Source organism: Ovis canadensis, chromosome 3, assembly GCF_042477335.2.
Source record: "Ovis canadensis isolate MfBH-ARS-UI-01 breed Bighorn chromosome 3, ARS-UI_OviCan_v2, whole genome shotgun sequence".
Classification (NCBI taxonomy): Eukaryota; Metazoa; Chordata; class Mammalia; order Artiodactyla; family Bovidae; genus Ovis; species Ovis canadensis.
Window position 1 is genome coordinate 226972875 of NC_091247.1, and position 20154 is coordinate 226993028.

A 20154-nucleotide genomic window follows, 5' to 3' on the forward strand; every position below is an offset into this window, starting at 1 on the left:
GCACCCCTTCAGCACACTCCCTCTCCCGGACTTGGGCACCAGGAATGACTGCCCTTCGATTGGCCCCATTATGCCACTACTTCGGGGCGTTGGGTGGCTTAGCTGCAACCAGTGCAAGGATGGGAAAGATGTTTTAGTCCTGAACATAGACATAAATATTTGCATAACTGCATTTCAAAACTTCACAACAATCACTACAGGTTAAAACATACAAAAACCGGTACCCATCTCTGCCAGCCCACCCCAGCCAGGCCGCCTGGCCCTGGCAGCGCTCAGTGACTCGGCTTCCAACCAGCACTGCCTGTTACTCTAACCCTGCCAGAGAATTCTGGTCCAGGAGTCCCTCCCACCCCCCAACACAGTGTCAGAAAGGAGACAAGGGTAGTGTCTTTAAGTGAAGGTGAAAAGAATCCTTTTTAGACACTCTGGAGTGTGGACCTGGGCGCTGGGTGCAGAGGGCTGGGTGTGGGGTATTGGGGTGTTGGCTATTTCCACCGCAGCGGAACTTTTCAAACGTCCTGGGAGCTGGGGGATCACCAGGAGAGCTTGCTAAATCCCAGGTTCCTAGGCTCCGTCTCCAGTTTCTGTAGGTCTGGGTGAGGCCGAGAATTTCCAGTTTCTATTAAGTTCCGGGGTGATGCCCATGAAGCAGTCGCCCACTCTTTGACGACTGGAAGCCCTGGGATATTTAGATGCTGGAAGAGTTTGTCTGTCCCATCCCTCCCCTCTCTGCCCCACCCCACGGCCCCACTCCACCCCCCGCAAAACCCCAAGCCCCAGGGCAGGGATTGAATCTGAGCGTCTGATCTTTCCTCTCAGCTCCCGGTCCCCGCACAGGCTGCGACTTGGGGAGGGGGCTCTCAGTGGGCGTGGGAGAGAGCCGAGGAGAGATGGATCACTGGCCAGAGATCCGATGGGACCGCCCGGGTGGCCGGGGACGCCCCCTTCCCCGGCGGGCGCCGCCCACAGCCTGCGCAGTGCACCCGGATGGGGGGGATCCGGGGAGGGCACCCCCGGCTCGCGGCTGCCAGCTCGGACGGGCCCCGGCCCCCCGGCCTCCGCAGTGGGTGGGCGTGCCCGCGGCCCAGGCGGCCGCCTCCCGCCGCCCTCCGGCGGCCCCGGCGGCCCGGTGGCCGCAGCCGCGTCGGGCGCCCTGCGCGGGCCCGGGGGGCGGAGCGGGGCGGGGCCACCGCGGCCCCCTCCCCCGGCCCCGGGCTCCGGCTCTGCGCGGCGGCAGCAGCGGCGGAGGCGGCGCGGTGACCAAGGTGAGCGGCGGCGACGGGTCCGGGAGGCCCCCGCCGCGGGAGGGGGCCGGGGGAGGCGCGCGCGCCCCTCGGAGGGTTGGGGGGCCCTGGCGGCGCCGCCGGAGTGGCGTGTGTGCGCGCGCGCGCGCGTGTCGCGTCTGGTGCGGGGACACGGGGTGGGGTGGGGGTCGGGCTGTCCCCTTGGTTGGGGATCCAGCTTCTCCCACCCGGGTCTCCCGGGACCTCGGAGCTCGTCTCTCGCAGTCTCTCTCTGGACGCGCCCCCCGCCCCCACCTCGCCCCACTCCGCCGGCTTCTCTGTCTCTGAGTTTCTCTGTCTCTGTGGGTGGGTCTCTGCATGTCCGTCCAGCAGCTCGTCCAGCTGTCTCTTTCCTGATCGCCCTCCCCACTCCACCCCGCCACTGCCCCCTCCCCCTCGCAGCTCTCCCCTCTCTTTCCACTGCCCCCCCTTAATGGAGCAAACAAAGATGGTCGAGGGAGGGAGACACCTCGTTTCTGAGCCCTGTCCTGGCTCAGCGCGGGGGCCCCACCCCTTGGCCTCTGGCCGGGGCCTGCCGCCACCTTCCTGCAGGGAGCTGGCCTGCAGAGCTGTGGGGGTGGGCTGGGGGCAGCAGGCACGTCTGAGGGCAGAGGGCCTCCCGCCTCCAGCAGGAGCATGTAGAGCCTTGTGCCCTCCACCTGGGGAGCCCCCTCCCATCTTTTGAGAGGTGGCACTTGAGGCGGACCTGCCCAGTCAGAATCAGATCTGACCCTGGACCCTTTGCCCTCGGGCAAAATCAGATCATGCCCTGGACCCGGTTGGCATGAGCAGCGCCTGACCGCTTTCTAAGATTTTTTTTTCCCAATGGAGCTGAGGTAGGGGAGAACTTGCTGGGGCGGGGGAGGGTCCCTGTTCCCCCGGTCCTAGGGTGTGGTCCAGCCCTGCTCGGCCAGGCCACTTCCTGAGGGCGACCTCCATTTCCCCCTCCGTGGCTTGGGGCGGCGGTCAGAGCTGCAGGCAGCCGCCATGAGGACCCTGTGGGACGGCCATCGGGTCCAGGTGATTAGGTATGCTCATGGCAAGACCGGAGCTGCACCCCGGGATCCCAGAGGCCAGTCCCTGGACTGCATCTGAAGGGGGAGGGGAGCTCCCTGTGGCCACTCAGACCTGCTGCAAGGCCCAACCCGACTCTTCCTGGAGCTCTGGGAGGAGAGGCTGGCAACTCTAGACCATCCTGTCTAACGACAGTGCTTAATATAATGCTGACCCCTGGGCTCCTGTCCTGACCTCTGATGGGGCACCAGGCATCTGCATTTTACAGCTTCAGCCCCCTTCTGATGCACCATCAGGTGTGAGCGCCGCTGGGTGGTGGCATTGGGTGATCAGACGAGGTCACATGGCTCCGTCTGCCTGGCATGAGGTGGGGCAGACCCAGGAGGAGCCCATCCTAGGGGCATGGCCTTGCTGGGGTAAGCCACTTGCCCTCTTTGAGCCCAAGTCCAGTCGATCAGAGGAGGTTCCGGCCTCCTCAGCAACTTTACTGCCGAATGGGCTGGGGTTCTGAGGCATTGTTTAAATGAAGGTGAGGCAGATGCTATGAACCCAAGCAGGCCTGGATCAGCATCCCAGGACCCCCGCTGGCTGGCTGTGTGGCCCTGGGCAAGTCACTCAGCTTCTGTGGGCCTCAGGTTCCTTATCTGGAAACTGGGAACCACAGCATTACCGACTCCTAGGGGATGGTCGGGATCCAAAGGGGCACCACGCCCTGGCACAGCAAAAGTACACCTTGGCTGTGGGGGGCTGGGGGGTGGGCACCCATCGTGCGAGTGGCTGGGACTACTTGTGTCTCATCTGTTCTCCCTGTCTGGTGATGGGAACAGTCACATGGACGTAATTTCTCATCAGCAGGGAAAGTGATCTGTGCAGAAACGTTTGTTAGCTAATGGGGTTTTGGTTTCTAACGGGCGGCTAAAAGGGCCTGAGGATGGCCACGCGGAATTGCCCAGACGGCGTCGGGTGGCACTTAATGGCATCCGGCTGGGTGCCTGTGCCAGCTCTCTTGCTCAAGGCAGGCACTGGGAGACGGCACGTTTATCTTCCGGGCAACCCCTGGCAGAGTCAGGAGAGCAGAAACCCAGGACCGGCCGGGGTGGAAGAGGAAGGAGAAAGCCCTGGGCCCTAGCCTGGTGCCCCCAGTGGTGGGCATTCGTGGATGTGAACAAAATCATCTTTGGGACATCTGTGAGGGGAGTAGAGCTCTTGAGATGCCCACAGAGAGACAGAAAAAGTCATTCACTCATGCCTTCATTCCCCAGAGCCTTCTCCAGGCCTATTGGGTAGCTATGGTCCCCAGGGAGGCAGAGAGACCCACCCAGAATGGGGGAGGCCGCAGACACAAGCTGGTTGGGGATCTGTTGGCTCAGATGGGCTGTCAGTGGTCCTCCGGGTGAAAATCGGGGTCAAGACATCCTAGGGCAAGCCTCACCCCAAGGCCCAGGGTGGCCCTGAGGGATACGGATACGGAGGAGAACCAGCGTTGGAGTCGGGAGATGTGAATTAGGACTGTGGGCTGTGATAACAACCTGGGTTAGTGGGACAAGGAGGTGACTTCCTGGTGACAGTATAACCTTTTTTTTTTTCTTTTAACCACATCCCTCTTTTATGTCTCAAAGTCGAACTTCAGTGGGGGGAGCACCTGGGGGGGGGGGCGGGGGCTTTGAAGTCGGTGTGAGCAGAGTTCTAGTGACTCAGGAATCCTAATGTCTCAGGGGAGTAGCCTGGATGGCACTGCCCATAAGACTTGGCTCTGACCCCAGACCCAAGTCCTGGGTGCCCTGGAGGAGGGGCCAGCAGGGGCCGACGGAGGGCTGCAAAGGCTGGAGACCTGAAGGCCAGGTCCACCTGGCACAGTTTATAGCTGTGTGGCTGCAGGAAAGTTGCCTAACCTCTCTGAGCTTCAGTGCTCTCATTTGCGTAGCGTGGATTGGAACACTCAGCTTAGGTGAAGACCTGGGTTCTGGAGACAGGCTGCTTGGGTTCAAACCTCAGCCTCTCCTCTCACCAGCTGTGTGACGTCGGCGAGTCACCAGACGTCTCTGTGTGCCTCAGTTTCTTCATCTGTGAAGTGGAGCTGATGGCAGCGCCTGCCATACAGGGTACTCGTGAGGATGACGTGGCTCCAGGGAAGGGCCCCAGAAGGACAGGGTGCCCTGTCCCAGCGTGGTTGACTGCACAGTGACACGGTCCTGCAGTGACAGTGGCTTGTAGTCAGGCTGGCCCGGCCTGGACCTCCTATCAGGATCAGTGTAAATGTTGGCATTGGAGCCCGCATCTGGGGTCACGTGATGACCATGGGGGCTGAAACGTGTGCAGGGCCCCTCAGTACCCAGTGTGGGGAAGCCCTCGAGTGCTGCCAGCCCCCATCTCTACCCTCTGGGGAGAGCAGAGGGGACCGAGGACACATTTGCTACTGAGTTACCGCCGACCAAACCCAGAGGCAAGTGGGAAGGGGCTGGGGCCAAGTCCCTTCTGAAAAGGTTATCAAGAAAATCTGTGTGGTTTGTTGCAACGACAGGTATTGCCCTCCGGGATTCTGACTCCAAAGCGTGGACTCACCTCCAAAGGAGGGGTTGGCCATTCCCTGAGCACTTAACTGTGTGCCAGGCCCTGTGCGAAGTCTTCCCCAGGCACCATCCCACCCACCATCCCAGCCAACCCAGAAGGCAATCGTGGCCATGCCCAGTTAACAGATGGGCAGACTAAGGCTCAGAGAGGCCAAGAGCTGCCCGGAGACCCTGGCAGCAAGAGGCAGCGCTGGGGCTCAAACCCCTGGGTCTCTGGCTTGAGGTATGCTTGCTGCTTTCCATGATGCTATGTGCCTTAAGGTGAGGGAGTGTCACCAAGACACCTCACCGTCAGGAGCTGCCAACATGGGCTCGCCAACCCCAGCGGGGGTCCTGCTAATTTCTAGAAGGTTCTTGAAGTTTTGCTTTCTGTGCTGTCGGCTAGACCGGTTAAAGGCCTTCTTTGTGTCGCCAAACAGTCTCTCCAGCAAAATCAGTCTGCCTAGAGCCACTTATACCTGTTTGAGTCTGCAGTGGCTTCTTCTCCGTGCCTCAGTTTTCAAATCTGTGGAATGGGAATTTTTATATTTGCACTCCCTAGCTTCCCCTGGTGGATAGGTAATGCTGGGAAATAGTAATAGTCAGTATAGCCCTTGACAGGTATCTGGAAAGCATCTTCTGTATTTGCCCTCATTTAACCTTCTGGGGCTTCCTGAGGTCATTGTGTCAGATGAGGAGGGCAGGATCTTGTCCAAGGTCACACAGGTGGTAAGGCTTTAGGTCTGATTAAGATGGACTGAAAACCAGCTACTGAGGCCACTTCTTGGTGGAGATTTATGAAGCCCCTTGCTTGATTTTTCCCCGTGACGGGGAGCTCACTACCTCATGAGCTCCTGTTGATTGTCAGTCTAGGACTTGAGTGGGTGGTGGTGACAGTCCCTGCTACAGGAGACTCCACATGGGAGAAGAACCTGAGCTTGACTTTGGCCGTGCTGGGTTTGCTGGCAGGCCCAACCATGGAGAGGTGGAAGGGTGTTTCCAGGTTCTTCTTTTCTCACGGTGGTGAGAAAAGAAGATGGTCTGATGGTCTGGTGGTCGTCCCTCCCGCAGACCCAATGTGAGGCTGAGTGAGGAGCAAACTCTCAGCACAGGGCAGACACAAGGTGCCTAATAAATCCTTGCAGTAGACCAGCCCTATTTCTAAGGAAAATTTAAATTATAAAACCCACATAGCCGTGTTGTACAAAGTCTGGAAAATAGGCCGCAGTTTCACCTGTAAACTCTGTCCCCTGCGCATCATCATTTTGTATATCATTTCCAGTCTGGTTTAAATAAACGCGTCTTGATGTAGAACTCTGTTCCCATGACGTCATCACACCACACGTAGCCCTGATCCTGTTCTTTTTCACTAACTGTGATCCTACGAGCGTTTCCCCCGCCTTCCTTCAAAAGTCCACTAGTTCTCAAGAGTGGCGATTTACGGGCTGCATGATATCCCGTGGATATTCGTCATCTGACTTGGACCATCCCCCTTTTGGTGGCGTCCACATGGACAGTGATGTGAAGAGCAGATTTTGACCCTGAGGTCACACCCCCAGAGGTCCAGCAGGACAGCAGGTCAGTCCTGCTGAGCTGTCTGACCTTGGGCAGAGTCCTGCCCCTCTCTGAGTCTCAGGTTCCTGCTCTGCTATGAAATAGGGGTAAGAACCTCCCGTCACAGGGCCCCTGGGAGGAGTAAACGAAGGGCTGTGATGTCAGTTACTTGGCAGTGGCAGGGTCTTGAAATATGGTAGCTGTTATTCCTGCTGCTGTTATTATTATTATTATTTAGGTCCTATCTCCCCAGTTAAATTGTGGAGCCCTGCAAGCAGGAGGGCTCCGTGCTTTCCTGCCTCCCACTCCTAGACATACTCCTTTGTATCTATTGATTTCATTCCTGACATTCAGGCCCCTTCAAAAAGAATGAGTCTCCATGTGGGCGAAGAGCTGGGAGATGTTTCGCTTACATAGTCTCACCGGGTCCCCCATGAGTGGCGATCATCAGCCCCATTTTAGAAATGGCTCAGAGAGGGTGATGGCCCTGCCCAAGCCCACACTGTGGGAAGAAGAGAGCCAGGAATACTTCCTGGAGGAGGCGGCAGTGGCACTCGGCCGGCAGCATGGGCCGTCTGACCAGGCCGAGGGGTAGAGTGCTGGTGTTCTGGGGGTGCTGCAGAGGACCCTTGGAGCTCTCTAGGGCGGGGTGGAGCCCAGCACCCAGCACAGTGGGGGGCAGAGTGTGAGTAAGGCTCGGGTTGGGGGAGTGCATCTGCTGAGCTGAGCTGACCTGACATGACGCCAGGGCGGGACTGAGCTAGCCATCTGGGCTCCTGACCCCACCTGCACTCCTCACCCAACCACGTCCTTCTGTCCAGGCAGGAACGGGTGCTCTGCGGGATCGGAGGCTGCAGGCATCTTCCTGGGGCCTGCTCTGTGAGCAGTGATAAAATATTTATCAGAGATGCTGGCGGCTGGGCTTCCCTGCACAGGGTACCGCTGGAGGCGGCTCACCCCGGGCCTGCCGCCTTGTCGAGTTCCGCTGAGTCACGGGGGAGCCCAGTGAGCCGCCTGCCTGCGCCCTCCTCAGCCCCTCTGCCCTTTGGCCACATGCAGGCCTCATAATACGTAAGCCATTCGGCTACCCACAGCGCCCCGGGCATCCAGCGAGGCTAGGGCTGAGAGTTTCAGAGCTCATGCGGTGGCCAGGGTCACGGGCAGAGGCTGCCAACCGGACGGGGTCCCCCTGCACCCGCCCCTACAGGACCCCAGCTCCTCAGTCCTCACTGCCCCTGGCGAGGTAGGTCCCTGGCACCCCCGTTTAGTGACGGAGACCCCGAGGCACAGAGCAGGGATGCGACGGGCAGGCCTCAGGCAGAGGGCGGCGAGCACAGATTTGGCCCTTGGCTGTCCAATCTCTCCCCCGAGGTGCCGGACTCCCATCCAGCCCCGCGCCAGGGCCTGGGTGTTCTGCTCACCCCTAGGTTACACCGAGCTGTGAGTTCGGGTTTGTGCTTTTCATTTGCAGGGTAACAGCACCAACAAAAACAGTAGCAGACGGCTCCTGCTTGCTGTGGGCAGAAGGACGGGGCTTTCGGATTCTTTTGTTCGCTCATTCATAAAATACATTCTGGGTGCGGTGGCCAGGCCTGGAGACCGGTGGGGGACACTGGGGCTGTGGTGGGCCCTGCCCCCCAGAGCCAGAGAGAGTTGGATTCTGGGCCTGGGCCCACATACTGCTTGCTTGCGTGCTGTGTGACCTCTGGCGGGTTGCTCCACTTCTCTGAGCCTCCTTCTCCCATTTGTGAAGGGGGTAGGGGACACCCTGCTTTCTCAAGCGAGGATCGCACCCGTGTCCTTGTGCTCCATCACATCTTCACGTCGGCCTGACGGCATCCATTGGCCTTTGGGACAGGTCTGGTCTCCAGAGAGATCCTGGAAGGCCTTGCAGCTGGTTCTCCCAGGAAATAACCCATAGCCAGTGCCCCAGGCCCTTGCAGATCCAATGGTTGAAGGTGGAAGATTCTTCCAAGCCTGGTTCTGAAGAATCCTGGCCCCAGGAGCCACACTCGCTGCCTGCAGCTGTGTGAGGGAGCCCTGTGGGTGGCTGGAGCCATCTCCTGGGGTCGCTCCTCTGAGGTCACTGCCCAGAGGTCATCTTGTATTCTCATTTGCTGTCCACCTTTCCCTCTAGACTGTCTCCTGCCCTTCTTCTGTCTGGGATTCTTTCCCTCCCTTCTTCACTGGGGGCTTTTCTTGGCTCTTTAAGCTCCTGCTGGAAGATCCCCTCCTCCTCCAGGAAGCCCTTCTGACTGCCCTGCGACCACTCCAGGCAGAGTGGGTAGGTGCCCCCGTGCTCTGGAATCTTTGCTCCTGTCTTTGATCTAGCGCTGGACCTGTTCCCCAGTCTCCTTCCCACCAGCCTGGGACTCCAAGGGCAGAATTCTGCTTGATTCATCTCTGGGTCCCAGGGCTCAACTTAGGGCTGGCATACCCCAGGAGTGTCTGAAGAACAAGCGAGCGAGTGACCGACATCACAGCTGGATTGGGGCTTTAGGAATGTGTCGTGAGAGACGGTAGCAAACCTGTAACATGTGCTCCGCCTGTGAACTTGCTGTGTTTCTGTGGGGACCCCCATCTTCCTGGTCTTCACAGATGATGTATGTTCCACTACACAGCAGGTGATAAGGACTTCGGGACTGAGATTTGTGGGGCAGGGTGTGCAGAGCCCTGGGGGTCAAGAGGGCTGGGCCCCTCCTGATGGAGCTGCATGACCCCGAGAGACTCAGTCCCTCCGTCAGGCCTCAGGTCCATTCTGCAAGCCCAGCTTTTATTCGTGGAAGAGAAGCAGGCAGGCCTGCGTTTGTGGGCTGCTCACGGTGGTATCCAACACTCACAGCCCAGCAGAAAAAAAAAAGGACCGGAAGGAAATGCCCCGAGATGAGGGCAGTAACTTTCTCTGGTAGTTTGTTTCCTCTTCCAACTATTTCGTGTTTTTTCTGGTTTTCTCAGGTTCTTTCAGTGACTTTACGTGTATGTTGAAAGCTTTGTGATGAACCCTGCGGGGCGACAGAGGCCCTGCTGCTGGGACACTCAGTCTGATGGAGAATTAGTCCTTTGTCAACAGACTGACCTGACGCAGCCTGATCGGGGAGGCTGCCGGGACTCAGACCCAGGGTGTGATGGAGCTGTCACAAAGGGAAGCTCAGAGGAGACTCCTGGCTGTGCCTGGAGTGGACACAAGGCAGTCAGAAGGGCTTCCTGGAGGAGGAGGGCATCTTCCAGCAGGAGCTTAAAGAGCCTTGTGAAGTTGGAACCTTGCCGGGGGTGGTGGTACAGGGCAGTTGCTAGGGAGGCAGGTGCACTGGGGCTGGGAGGGCTGTTTGGCTGGACCTGGACGAGGGTGAGCTGAGGATGGTGAGAGACGCGGCAAGGGGCTGGACCAGATCCTGAGTGATGGGGGCAGGGGAGGGTGTGTGCCCCTGCTAGAGTCACAGTTGGCTGCCTCCCCTGGGGGTCCACCCGCCAGCCCCCCGCCCCGAGGGGAGGCATGGTGTGCTAAGGAGCCCCCGTGACCCTTACCTCTACAGGGACCCTAGGGGGCTGGCCGGGCTGTGGCCCCACTTTACAGAATGGGGAAAGTGAGGCCAAGCGCAGTAAATGGCCAAGCTTCAGGTCTAGGTCTGTTTGTCCCCAGAGCCCAGCTCGGAATGGCTGGCCTCTCTCCTGCAGCCCTTGCTCGTCACTGGGCTTCCGGTTTGTCATCTGTAGGGTGGGGATTAGAACGTGGTGTCTTGGACCAAGTGAGTGCCCTTTGTAGAGCTAATTGTTAAGTCCAGCCCTTGACATTCACTAGTTCCAGGATTTCTGTTTCCTGTGGTTGGAACATCACCCAGGATGGCGAGTTAGGGGGACAGACGTAAGCACGGAAGGCACCTTGGGGACAGGGCTCTCAGGAGAACCCACAGAAATGGGACATGAGTTTGATGTCCTAAGACCAATGGGAACGAGCTTCAAGCAGCCCAAAGGACGTCAGCTTAGACCACCCCAGATGTGGGCCCAGGGGAGTATGGGCAGTGCGCCCCAGGAGCAGAAACAAGGCAGGCGGGTCAGAGAGGGAGCCGCCTCTGAATGCTCTGGGTCCAGCAAGCTGAGGCAGGTGGGAACACGGGGGCCCACAGTGGGGGCAGGGCCCGTGCAGGTAAGATGCCCTCTGAGCTGCCTGAAGGTGCAGAGAAGAACCAGGCAATATGGAGGAAAGGCCTCTGTACTGACGGTCAAGGTCACTGGCCATCACCTTGGTCTGTCGGCTGCAGGCCTTGGTGCAGGGCAGGGTGGGTGTGGGGGTTGTCGCTGAGCTCAGATGAGTTTCCTCCCTGCATGTTTGCTGACACAGGAGGCTCTGGCAGGTGCTGTAGGCACCCATGGATGGGCAAGAGGGGAGAAGGGGCAAAAGAGAGGCCCGCCCAGGCCCCAGCCAGGGCCCACCTTTTTCCTTCCATTGCTTCCACCAGGAGAGGGTGATGGTCCCCTGCTCCCTGCGGGTGTCAGTGGGGTGAACAAGGCAGGCAGAGGAGCCAGTGTAGGCTGCCCGCCCCCTCAGTGGCCTGGCCATGTGCCCAGTGTGGGCCTCCGTCCCTGCTGGAAGAGTGAGGACAACTTCCCTCCCTCCCCCACAGCCTAGCTCCCTCCCAGAGCAGTTACGAGGCCAAGCAGACACTGAGACCGCCACAGGGTACCAGGTTTGGCCGAGGTCAGGTTCAGATCGCGCTTGGCTCAGGGGCTGGTATGTGTACATTAGATTCTCAAGAAGTGCTTCCTGGGCGGAAAGGAGGAAAGTGCAGACGGCCTTTGACAAGTTGTGTGGCCCTTGCAGCCTCCGTGTCCTCAGTGAAGAGAGCTGCCAAGCTGCCCCCAAACCCGGGAATGTTGTGCAGACAGGCCTGCTATGTGGAGAGTACTGAACTGCTAGCCAGATTGGAACTGCAGGAACCAGCTAAGGAAGGAGACAGGAGCCTGTCCTTAATTAGTGAGGGATCTCACTCTCCGAGCCTCTGGGGAATGTGCCACTGCAGCAGGTGGCCTGGACAGTACTGCCTTTCAAACACACTTGTGTGTGGTGGGGCAGGGCTTGTGGAGAAGACGTTGGTGGGGGAGGTCACTCTGAGCAGGGTTTTGCAGGATGCATAGGAGTTGGCCGACCAGACCAGGCTTCGGGAAAGTTATCCCAGACAGTGAAGGGCAAGCATGTGGACATGAACTGGACCTGGCCTCTGAGGACTGCACCCTCCACCAGGACGCTGACTTCTGCTTTCATTTGTTCGGGAGGCTGCAGGGAGGCTCTCGGCTCCCTTCCCCTGCCTTCAGACAACCCCTGAGGGGACAGCCTCCCTGGGAGGGGCTGGGCGCTTGTGACTGGCTGCTTCCTTGTTGTCTCATCCCTGCGGCAGAGCCCAGGAGAGCCCCCTCCTGCCCCCACCCCCGAGTCTGGGGAAATCCCGAGGGCCCAGCCAGTGCAAGAGGCGCCAGGCGGCGCGCAGTGGAGGCGGCAGTCTCCCTCCCAGGCAGACTTCTCACCTCGGTCCCCACCCCCTCTGCCACTCACACAAGGAACCACAGAGAAAGAGCCCGGGCCTCCGTGACTCAAAAACAGAAACTGCCAAGACCTGAGTGAGGAGCTGCTCGGGGGTCAGGCCGGGTGCTGGGCAGGGCTGCCCTCCCACGCCCAGTGGGAGGCTGCCAGGGGGCATAGATGCCAGGGCACCGTGTCCCTCCGCCCATTCTGGCCCGGCCCCCTTGGGCTATGCCCCCCTGCCTAGGCCCGGTCACTTGGGCAACCTGTGGACCCATGGGGAGGCCCTTCCCTGATCCCAGTGCAGCTGGCAAGTCATCCAGCTGAGGCCCGGGACCCCTGACGCCGCGGTTTCGATACATTCACGCTGAGACAGCCAAGTCACAAGATTCATTACTTACAGATCCCAGAAATGTGGGGGGCAGCCCCCGTCCCCAGTCACAGGTGAGCAGGACAGAGGGCGGCTGGAGGGCACCCCTGTGGCTCGGGGCGGGGGGACACTGACTTTTCTCAGGCTCAACTCTAAGTGCCCTCGCTGGGAAAGCAAAGTAGGAACTCGGGGCGGGAATCCCGAGCTCAGGCCGTTATTGGATAATCCAGATTTGGGGCATGAGCAGGGTGGTCACCCTATAGAATACCTGGGCAACTCAAGACTCACCCCGGGGTCCTTCCTGAAACCTTCCCCTCCCAACCCCCTCTTGCACCCCAAGGCGGCGCCGTGGTGCCCACGGTCCTCCCAGCCCCTGGAGCTCTGGTTCCCGCCTCCCCAGGCTGCATCTCCGTCCTCTGCTCTGTATATTGCGTTCCCTCCCCTGTGATGCCCCTCCGCCTCGGCCTGGAGAGAGACCCTGCCCATCTGAGCACCAGCCATAGCCCACACACAACACCCCCACCCCAGAAGGCCACCTCCTGCCTTTGCTCTGCCCATGGGGCCATGTGCTGTCCCCTCCAGAGCCCAGAGCCCCTCTGAGCACAGGGCCCTTCCCCTGCCAATGGCTCAGCCAGTGTTCTCATCGACACCGCGCTCAGCCCAATTCCTGCCACCCAGTCTGCACCCCCGCCTGGCCCTGCTGGGCGAGGTCATGCCTCCAGGCCTGTTTAAAATGTCACTGCCTCTTGGTGGCTCGTCAGAGCTCCCCAAGGCCGTCAGGGTCCTCAGGGGTCCCAGAACCTTCCACCCGTTGCCTCCTCTGTTACTGGCCTCCTGTGACTCTCCAGGGAAGGGGGAACGTGGCAGCCTCTGGGGACAGGCTCTGGCCTGCGTTGGTGCTCACTAGTACTAATGACTTGACAGAGGGGTGGGGGGGGTCCCTCCAGAGTGACAGTGTGAGGTGTGTGGCCTCCAGGTCTGAGCTGGGCTCAGTCTCAGCACTTCCACTTGCCTGCCATGCAGCTGGGCAGGTCTGTTCCTCTGGGGCCACAGTTTCCTCCTTGGAAAAATGAGGGTGAATTTGACCTGAGTGGGGTGCCCCAGGAGGGAGGGTGTAGGTCCCAGTAGGACCTCAGTGTTCGAGCCTTTTCACCGCGTCAGGATGTCCTTGCTCTGGGAGTGACCCTGCATGCCCTTTCTTGAGGCCTCAGTCCTTCTGTCTGTAAAATGGACAGATGGGCTACATAAACTCTGGGGACCTTTGGGCCTGGCTTCCTGGGAGACACGGTGTGTGCTGAGGGCCTGGGAGGCAGCATTGGAGCCAGGCCACGCAGCATCCTTTGTCGGAAGCCCCTTCTCTTACTTCCTCCCATGTTTACAGTACTGACCGGCTTTTCTCGCAGGCAAGGAGGGCCAGGTGGGTTTTGTTAAATGCCCTTTCTGAGCTGCTTGTGTCAGTTGCCAAACTTAAACCAAGTTCATCAACCAGAACATATAGGAACTGCAGACGCGGGAGGAGAGTGTAAAGGAGGGCGGAAGGCTCAGGGACCCCAGGGGCCTGGGACAAGTGTCCCTTCCCTCCAGACACCTCTGGGAGTGGAACTGTCCGAGTCCCTTGCTCCCCTCCACCCTGTCCACCCCCACCCCCAGTCCCTCCCCAGGAAGCAGTCTGATGGCGGCTGCCACCCTGCTGTGCGGGCCACAGGGAAGATGCCCTGTCTGAGGCCCCACTGCCCTGATCTCACCCCTCGGGTATCACAGGGACCGCCAGCACCCCTCCTGCAGCTTCACAGCCCTGTCCGTGAAGCAGGAGCAGCAGAACCTGCATGAGAGGGCATTGGAACGGCAGGACTGTACATGTCCATCCCTCCGGGCTGTGCCTGGCTGTTAGAAAATGCTCATAATACCTGTTGTGTTATGGCTATCATCATTATCAAGATGTTCCTGGATTAAAAAACAAACACATACCAAGAGATCACATGTGAGGTATGGACTGATTTTTTTTTTTTTTTTTGGCCATGCCCAATGGCTTGTAGGATCTTAAGTTCCTGACCAGGGGTCAAATCTGGGCCTCCTTCAATGGAAGCACTGAGTCCTAACCACTGGACCACCAAGGAAGTTCCTATATGAGCAGGGACTGTGAGCCTTTAACTGTGAGCTTCCTGGCAACCAAAACAAAGAGGGAAAGAAGATCACTCACTAGATTTATAATGCCCTTGAGATGAAAACAGAGCCTTTCCTGGCAATGAAACCCAAGGGACAATCCTCCTAGAAACCCTTGTAAGGGCTCCCGGTGTGATGTTGTGAGCAGCATCTCAGTCCTCCTGTTGACTGGCTGTATCCAAGGACCGAGGGTCTGGAGCCGGACACTCAGGCTCTCCTAACTGCAGGGGAGACGGAGAGGGACCCCCCAGCTGGTCTGCAAGGAGGACTCAGTGAGGTCCATAACCTTGAGATGACTGCAGTGTCCTGTGTCATCTTCAATATGAGGATCTCGCCTCAAGTCTGTCATTGAGCCATGCGGTGGTGCTGGTCAGTTGCTAAGTCGGGTCTGATTCTTTGCCACTCCATGACTGCAGCACGCCAGGCTTCCCTGTCCTTTTTCCGGGATGTCCCTGGTGGCCCAGTGGTTAAGACTCTTGCACTTCTACTGCGGCGGGTGCGGGTTCAATCCCTGGTCAGGGGACTAAGCTCCCACATGCTGCACAGCCTGGCCAAAAGAACAGCTGTTTTCCCGCCTCCATTCCAAATCTTTGGGTAACAGAGATGCTCCATACGATGGGCCATGCTCACTCGTCGACTTTGCCTTAAGAGGGCATCTCAGCCCTTTCAGAGAAGCCCATGAATACCACACCTCTGTCCCCACACCCTTCCAGTAAAAGCACACTCACATTCAGGAGTGATGCAGGCTTCACAGATCCTGGAAAGCTCCAGGACCCTGTCTTGACAAACTCTGATCTGGGGTGATGGAGGGGAATGCATCTTCTGGACCAAGATCATGAATATTATTTCTCGCAACTGGGCTTTTGTTAGGCATGGAGCAACAGAAAGCTCAAATTTACCAAGAAACTCTCTTCCGTACAGACTCAGATGTTTTCAGCATGACCCAGACAGAAGTGGGCCTTGGTATCTAATACCCTCCTAGACACACCAGGCCCTTGAGCTGGTGGGCACTCTTACAGTGACTGCGGGACGCAGGGCAGGACAGGGAAGTCAGCACTGAGGCGGCGTAGGCATCTCCATTCCATTTTACACCTGGGGAGGTGTCCAGTAAGTGGGTTGCTGTTGTTGTTCAGTTGCTGGGTTGTGTTGAACTCCTCGCCACCCCATGGACTCCAGCACACCAGGCTCCTTTGTCCTCCACTATCTCCTGGAGTTTGCTCGATTCATGTCCGTTGAGCTGGTGATGCCCTCTAACCGTCTCATCCTCTGCCGCCCCCTTCTCCTTTGGCCGTCAATCTTTCCCAGCATCAGGGTCTTTTCCAGTGAGTCAGCTCTTTGCATCAGGTGGCAAAGTTTGGGAGCTTCAGCAACAGCCCCGGATTTTATGACATCGTGTCTTACTCACTGTTTCTTTTGTCTTTGATTACGTTAAATTCATGTTACAGTCTCTTTCCAATAGTTTCTTGGCTGAAGTTCTAGGAATTTCACCCCGACATTTGTGTTTGCTTTCCTTGCCTCGTGGTGGCCTGTTTCCCTGTGTGTTGTATAATTTGGGCCATGAGGTTACTTCCATCCAGGCTTTATCCGTGGAAACCCCAGAGGCCTGGCTTGTGCACCTGCCCCTCCAGAGCAGCTTTGTGGTTGCTCTGCCTAGAAGCCTAGGGCGGGCACAGCCTGGAGCCACTGCTATGCCAGTCAGTTTAGGCTCTCTCCTCCCGCCTAACCCACCCCAGTCTGAAGGCAGACCCTTGACTACAGATTCTCAGATGTACAGGCTTTTTCTTACCTCAAGTTCATGTGGCCAGAGACAAGTTTTCTTGTCCTCTCTGTCACCAGGCAGATCTTTCTCCCAGCTGCCCGTTTATTAGGGGTGCCGCCCCCCGAGACCTCTGGCTTTCTGGGAAGGACTCAGTTGCGCCCTCCATCGTCCTGCTTGCTGGCGTCGTATCTCCCAGCTGCTGGTTTTCACCTCTCTGTCTCAGCGTGTGAAAGTGTTAGTCACTCAGTCATGTCTGACTCTTTGCGACCCCATGGACTGGAGCCATGTCCATGGCTCCTCTGTCCATGTGGATTCTCTAGGCAAGAATACTGGAGTGGGTTGCCATGCCCTTCTCCAGGGGATCTTCCCGACCCAGGTATCCAATCCGGGTCTCCTGCATTGCAGGCAGGTTCCTTACCATCTGAGCCACCAGGGAAGCCCCCCTCTCCCTACCCCACAAGGCTGCCACACCTTCATTTAGCATCTGGGTTTTTAGTTGACAGTCTTTTCCTGTGGTTTAATTGTTATGCTAATTTGAGTACAACTCTCGGAGTATAATAGTTAAGAATGCAGACTCTGGAGCTGGACTGCCTGGGCTTGAATCCCTGCTCCGCCAGCATGAGATGTGCTCCGTCTCTTCAGCTGTGAAATGGGGATAGCAGAGAGCTGGAGCTGCTTCAAGCGCTAGAGGGTGTTGACAGAAAACAGAAGAACGCCGGTTGTTTTGCAAAAATAGGTGCATTCGGGAATAGCAAAGAATTGCAATTCAGGATGTGCAACCTATGGCAAACCACAGGCAAGTCCAGGGCACCATTCTTTTGTAAGAGAGAAGGGGAGTTTGGAGGGGCTGTTGTAAACAAAAGTCCATTGGAGGAAACGGGGAGTTCCAAGTGTAGTGGTTTTTCATTGGCTGAATTGTCCCAGTCTCTCATTGGCTGGGCTGTTGCCAGGCAAGGAGAAATTCCTCCTTCCTCCAGCTGGGTAGTAGTAACCTTCTTCCTGCTGGAGATGCAATGGTATGCCTCTTACTGTTGGGTCTGCGACTGACCGGGAGTGCTAGGATGTGAGGGCTCCCCCTTCTGGCCTCCTGGCTCCATGTTAAATGAGGTTTCTGTTAAGATACTTGAGATCACTCCGTATCGAATTATTGTATATTGCAAGCATTATGCTGGCCTTCAGTAAAATCAATATTGTTGTTGTTCAGGCGCTATGTCATGTCTGACTCTTTGCGATCCAAGGACTGAGGCACTCCAGGCTCCCCTGTCCTTCAGTATCTCCTGCTGTTTGCTCAAATTCATGTCCATTGAGTCAGTGGTGCTAATATTTTAATTATATAATAATTATTAGATTAATTATGTAAATTAATATCAGATATGGTATAAATATACTGATAAGGAATATCTTAGTGATAATACTAATATTATTATCATTCTGGCCTGTGGTGATTATCCTCACTTTTTTACAAGCTCAGTTCTGCATTTAGACATGTATAATTTTTTAGGCAACAATACTAGGGGATATGTAGGGAAGAGTTTTCAGGTTGTGTAGTTCCCTAAATTGACTTTTAAGTGGTGAATGCAAAATAGTTGCCATATCCTCCAGGTATCACTGCTTCTTCCCAGGCACTTTCAGAGCCTGTATATACCTGTCTCTAGTTCTCCTAAGTTGCAGGCCATCTTTGGACTCTGGTGGAATCTGGCTCAGCCACATACCTGCCAGCTCTGATTCATCTTGCTGCTGCTGCTGCTGCTAAGTCGCTTCAGTCATGTCCGACTCTGTGCGACCCCATAGACAGCAGCCCACCAGGCTCCCCTGTCCCTGGGATTCTCCAGGCAAGAACACTGGAGTGGGTTGCCGTTTCCTTCTCCAATGCATGAAAGTGAAAAGTGAAAGTGAAGTCAACTACACACTTTCAAATCACAATTCAAGTGATTCCTTTTGTAAAATAAAGAAGTGATCTTATTTTATGTATTTAAAATTCAGATTTTTAAAGACTGCTTCCTAAAAGAGGGCTTAACGACATACGGTTTGCTATCTTAAAAGACTAAGGTGTTCTTCGTACCATCTTTTATCTTTTTTTTGCCCCGTCTCACAGCTTGTGGGATCTTAGTTCCTCAAGAGATCAAACCTATGTTCCCTGCAGTGGCAGCACTGGACCACCAGGAAAATCCCTTTGTACCATCCTTTTAATTTTCTGTAAGGTTATAATTTTTAACTTAACAACCAGGTGGAAAAATGAGGCTAATCTCCGAAAGCAAGTCCTTCAGTTCTGACTCATCTTGCATCTGTGCAAATCCTCCAGCCCTCATCTGGCCAACATCCTCAGGGCCAGATGTCACGGCGGAATTCCTGTTATTTCTGAATGATGACGCAGTCAGTTGCTGCCCTGTGGAACGCGTCAGGGCGGCAGCCTGGGGATGTTTTTGCACAAGATCTCCACCACGTCAGGTAGACAGAGACTCTAAATAGCCTCGCTTCTGGTCAGATCAGGTTTTGTGGCTAAATGAGCCCTGACAACATCTGAGTTTCCAAGTTCTTGGCATATCTGAACCTCAGATGGAGTCTTGCAGTGGTGGGGGAAGTGACTGGACCTGACTCCCACTCCAGCGAGTCTTCACAGGGAGCTCAGTGGTCAAGAACCTACCTGCCAAGCAGGAGTCATGGGCTTGACCCTTGGGTCGGGAAGATCCCCTGGACGAGGAAATGGCAACCCACTCCAGTGTTCTTGCCTGGGAAATCCCATGGACAGAGGAGCCTAGTGGGCTGCAGTCCATGGGGTCGCAGAGACTTGGGTATGAATGAGCGACTGAGCGACTGAGCGTAGTATAGCGTGAACAGGACAAGTGGGGGTTTGTAGCCAAGAAGCAGGGTGAGGGTCAGTGGATGGGAAAGCTGGAAGAGGAGACATGCGGGGAAGGGGGACTCTCATTGACCCACTCCACCGAATTCTAGCTGAAGGCCAGCCAAGTGGTGAGACACGGGGAGCTCAGATAGCAGGGTGGGGGGTTTTCACTAAACTGACTCAGAATTCTTGCTCAAAGTGGATTCTGCAAGGACAGAGAGTGGAGCCCAAGGTCAGCCCTCATCCAGCAGAGAGCTCCAAGGAGACTGATTAAAGCTAGGTCAAGAGGGAAGTCTTCATCGGTGTCCACTGGGCATTTGCTTTTCACCTCTGCCTGGAGGAGCCTCAGCCGCGGGGGGCGTCTGATGGAGGAGGCAGGCCCAGTCCTGAGATCCTCACAAGGAGAGAGGCGGGCAGCCTGAGGATTGTTGGCTGAGCTGGGTTGAGGGGAGAAAGATCCTGGGGACTCGGGATCCAGGGGACACTGGAGGAATGGGCATGGAGAGCAAGAGGCCAGCTGGTGATGACTGCTAAGGTTGATGACCACCTACTGTGCACCAGGCCCACCCTGAGCCTCTGACATCGCTGAATGCATTTACAGTCTTGGGATCCTTGCGGGGAAGGTGTTCTTCTGACTCTAGTCTTACAGATGAGGAAACGGAGGCACAGTTAAACAGAGGAGAGGTGATCAGCTCAAGACAGTCAGCTGTTAACGGATAACCCCACCATCCATCCCAGGCCAGCTGGCTCCAGAGTCCACACCCCAAATCACGGCTCTCTCCTGCCTTTTACTATTAATATAATCACTGTACAAGAGACGAGTTGGAGGGGAGGGACAGGGGCATCCAGACCGAGGGCAGAGGCTGGGTAGAGGCCCGGAGATAGGTAGTGGGCAGAAAGACTGGGGAACAGTGGTCGCCTTGTCTCCTAGCGGGGGTGGGGCTGGGGGCGCTCCAGGAGGGGGCCTGGAGGGGCTTCGTAGGAGTTGCAGCGGAGACCAAGGAGCAGTGGCCGCGGTCTGCAGGAGTCTTGGCCACCTCGCTGGAAATTTGCAGCTCATCCCGCAGGCTGGGGCCTCCGCGGAAGCCTCAGAGCCAATAGGCAG

The 20154-nt window shown here is 56.9% G+C and overlaps 1 protein-coding gene across 5 annotated transcripts in view; it reads left to right on the forward strand.

Annotated features, from left to right (window-relative positions):
- The first annotated feature begins 1114 nt into the window (after positions 1–1114).
- PRR5 (proline rich 5) overlaps positions 1115–20154 on the forward strand; it is a 53581-nt gene continuing 34541 nt past the window's right edge. For 2 of the 5 annotated variants that reach the window (XM_069581756.1, XM_069581755.1), the window contains exon 1: positions 1115–1265. Coding sequence is in view for 3 of the 5 variants with exons in the window: in XM_069581753.1 (XP_069437854.1) it covers positions 7540–7643 (104 nt within the window). In the remaining 2 variants the exon portion in view is untranslated. Of the gene's footprint in view, positions 1266–7470; positions 7644–20154 lie in introns of those variants that run through there. The other 3 variants (XM_069581753.1, XM_069581752.1, XM_069581754.1) reach the window with 2 other exon arrangements.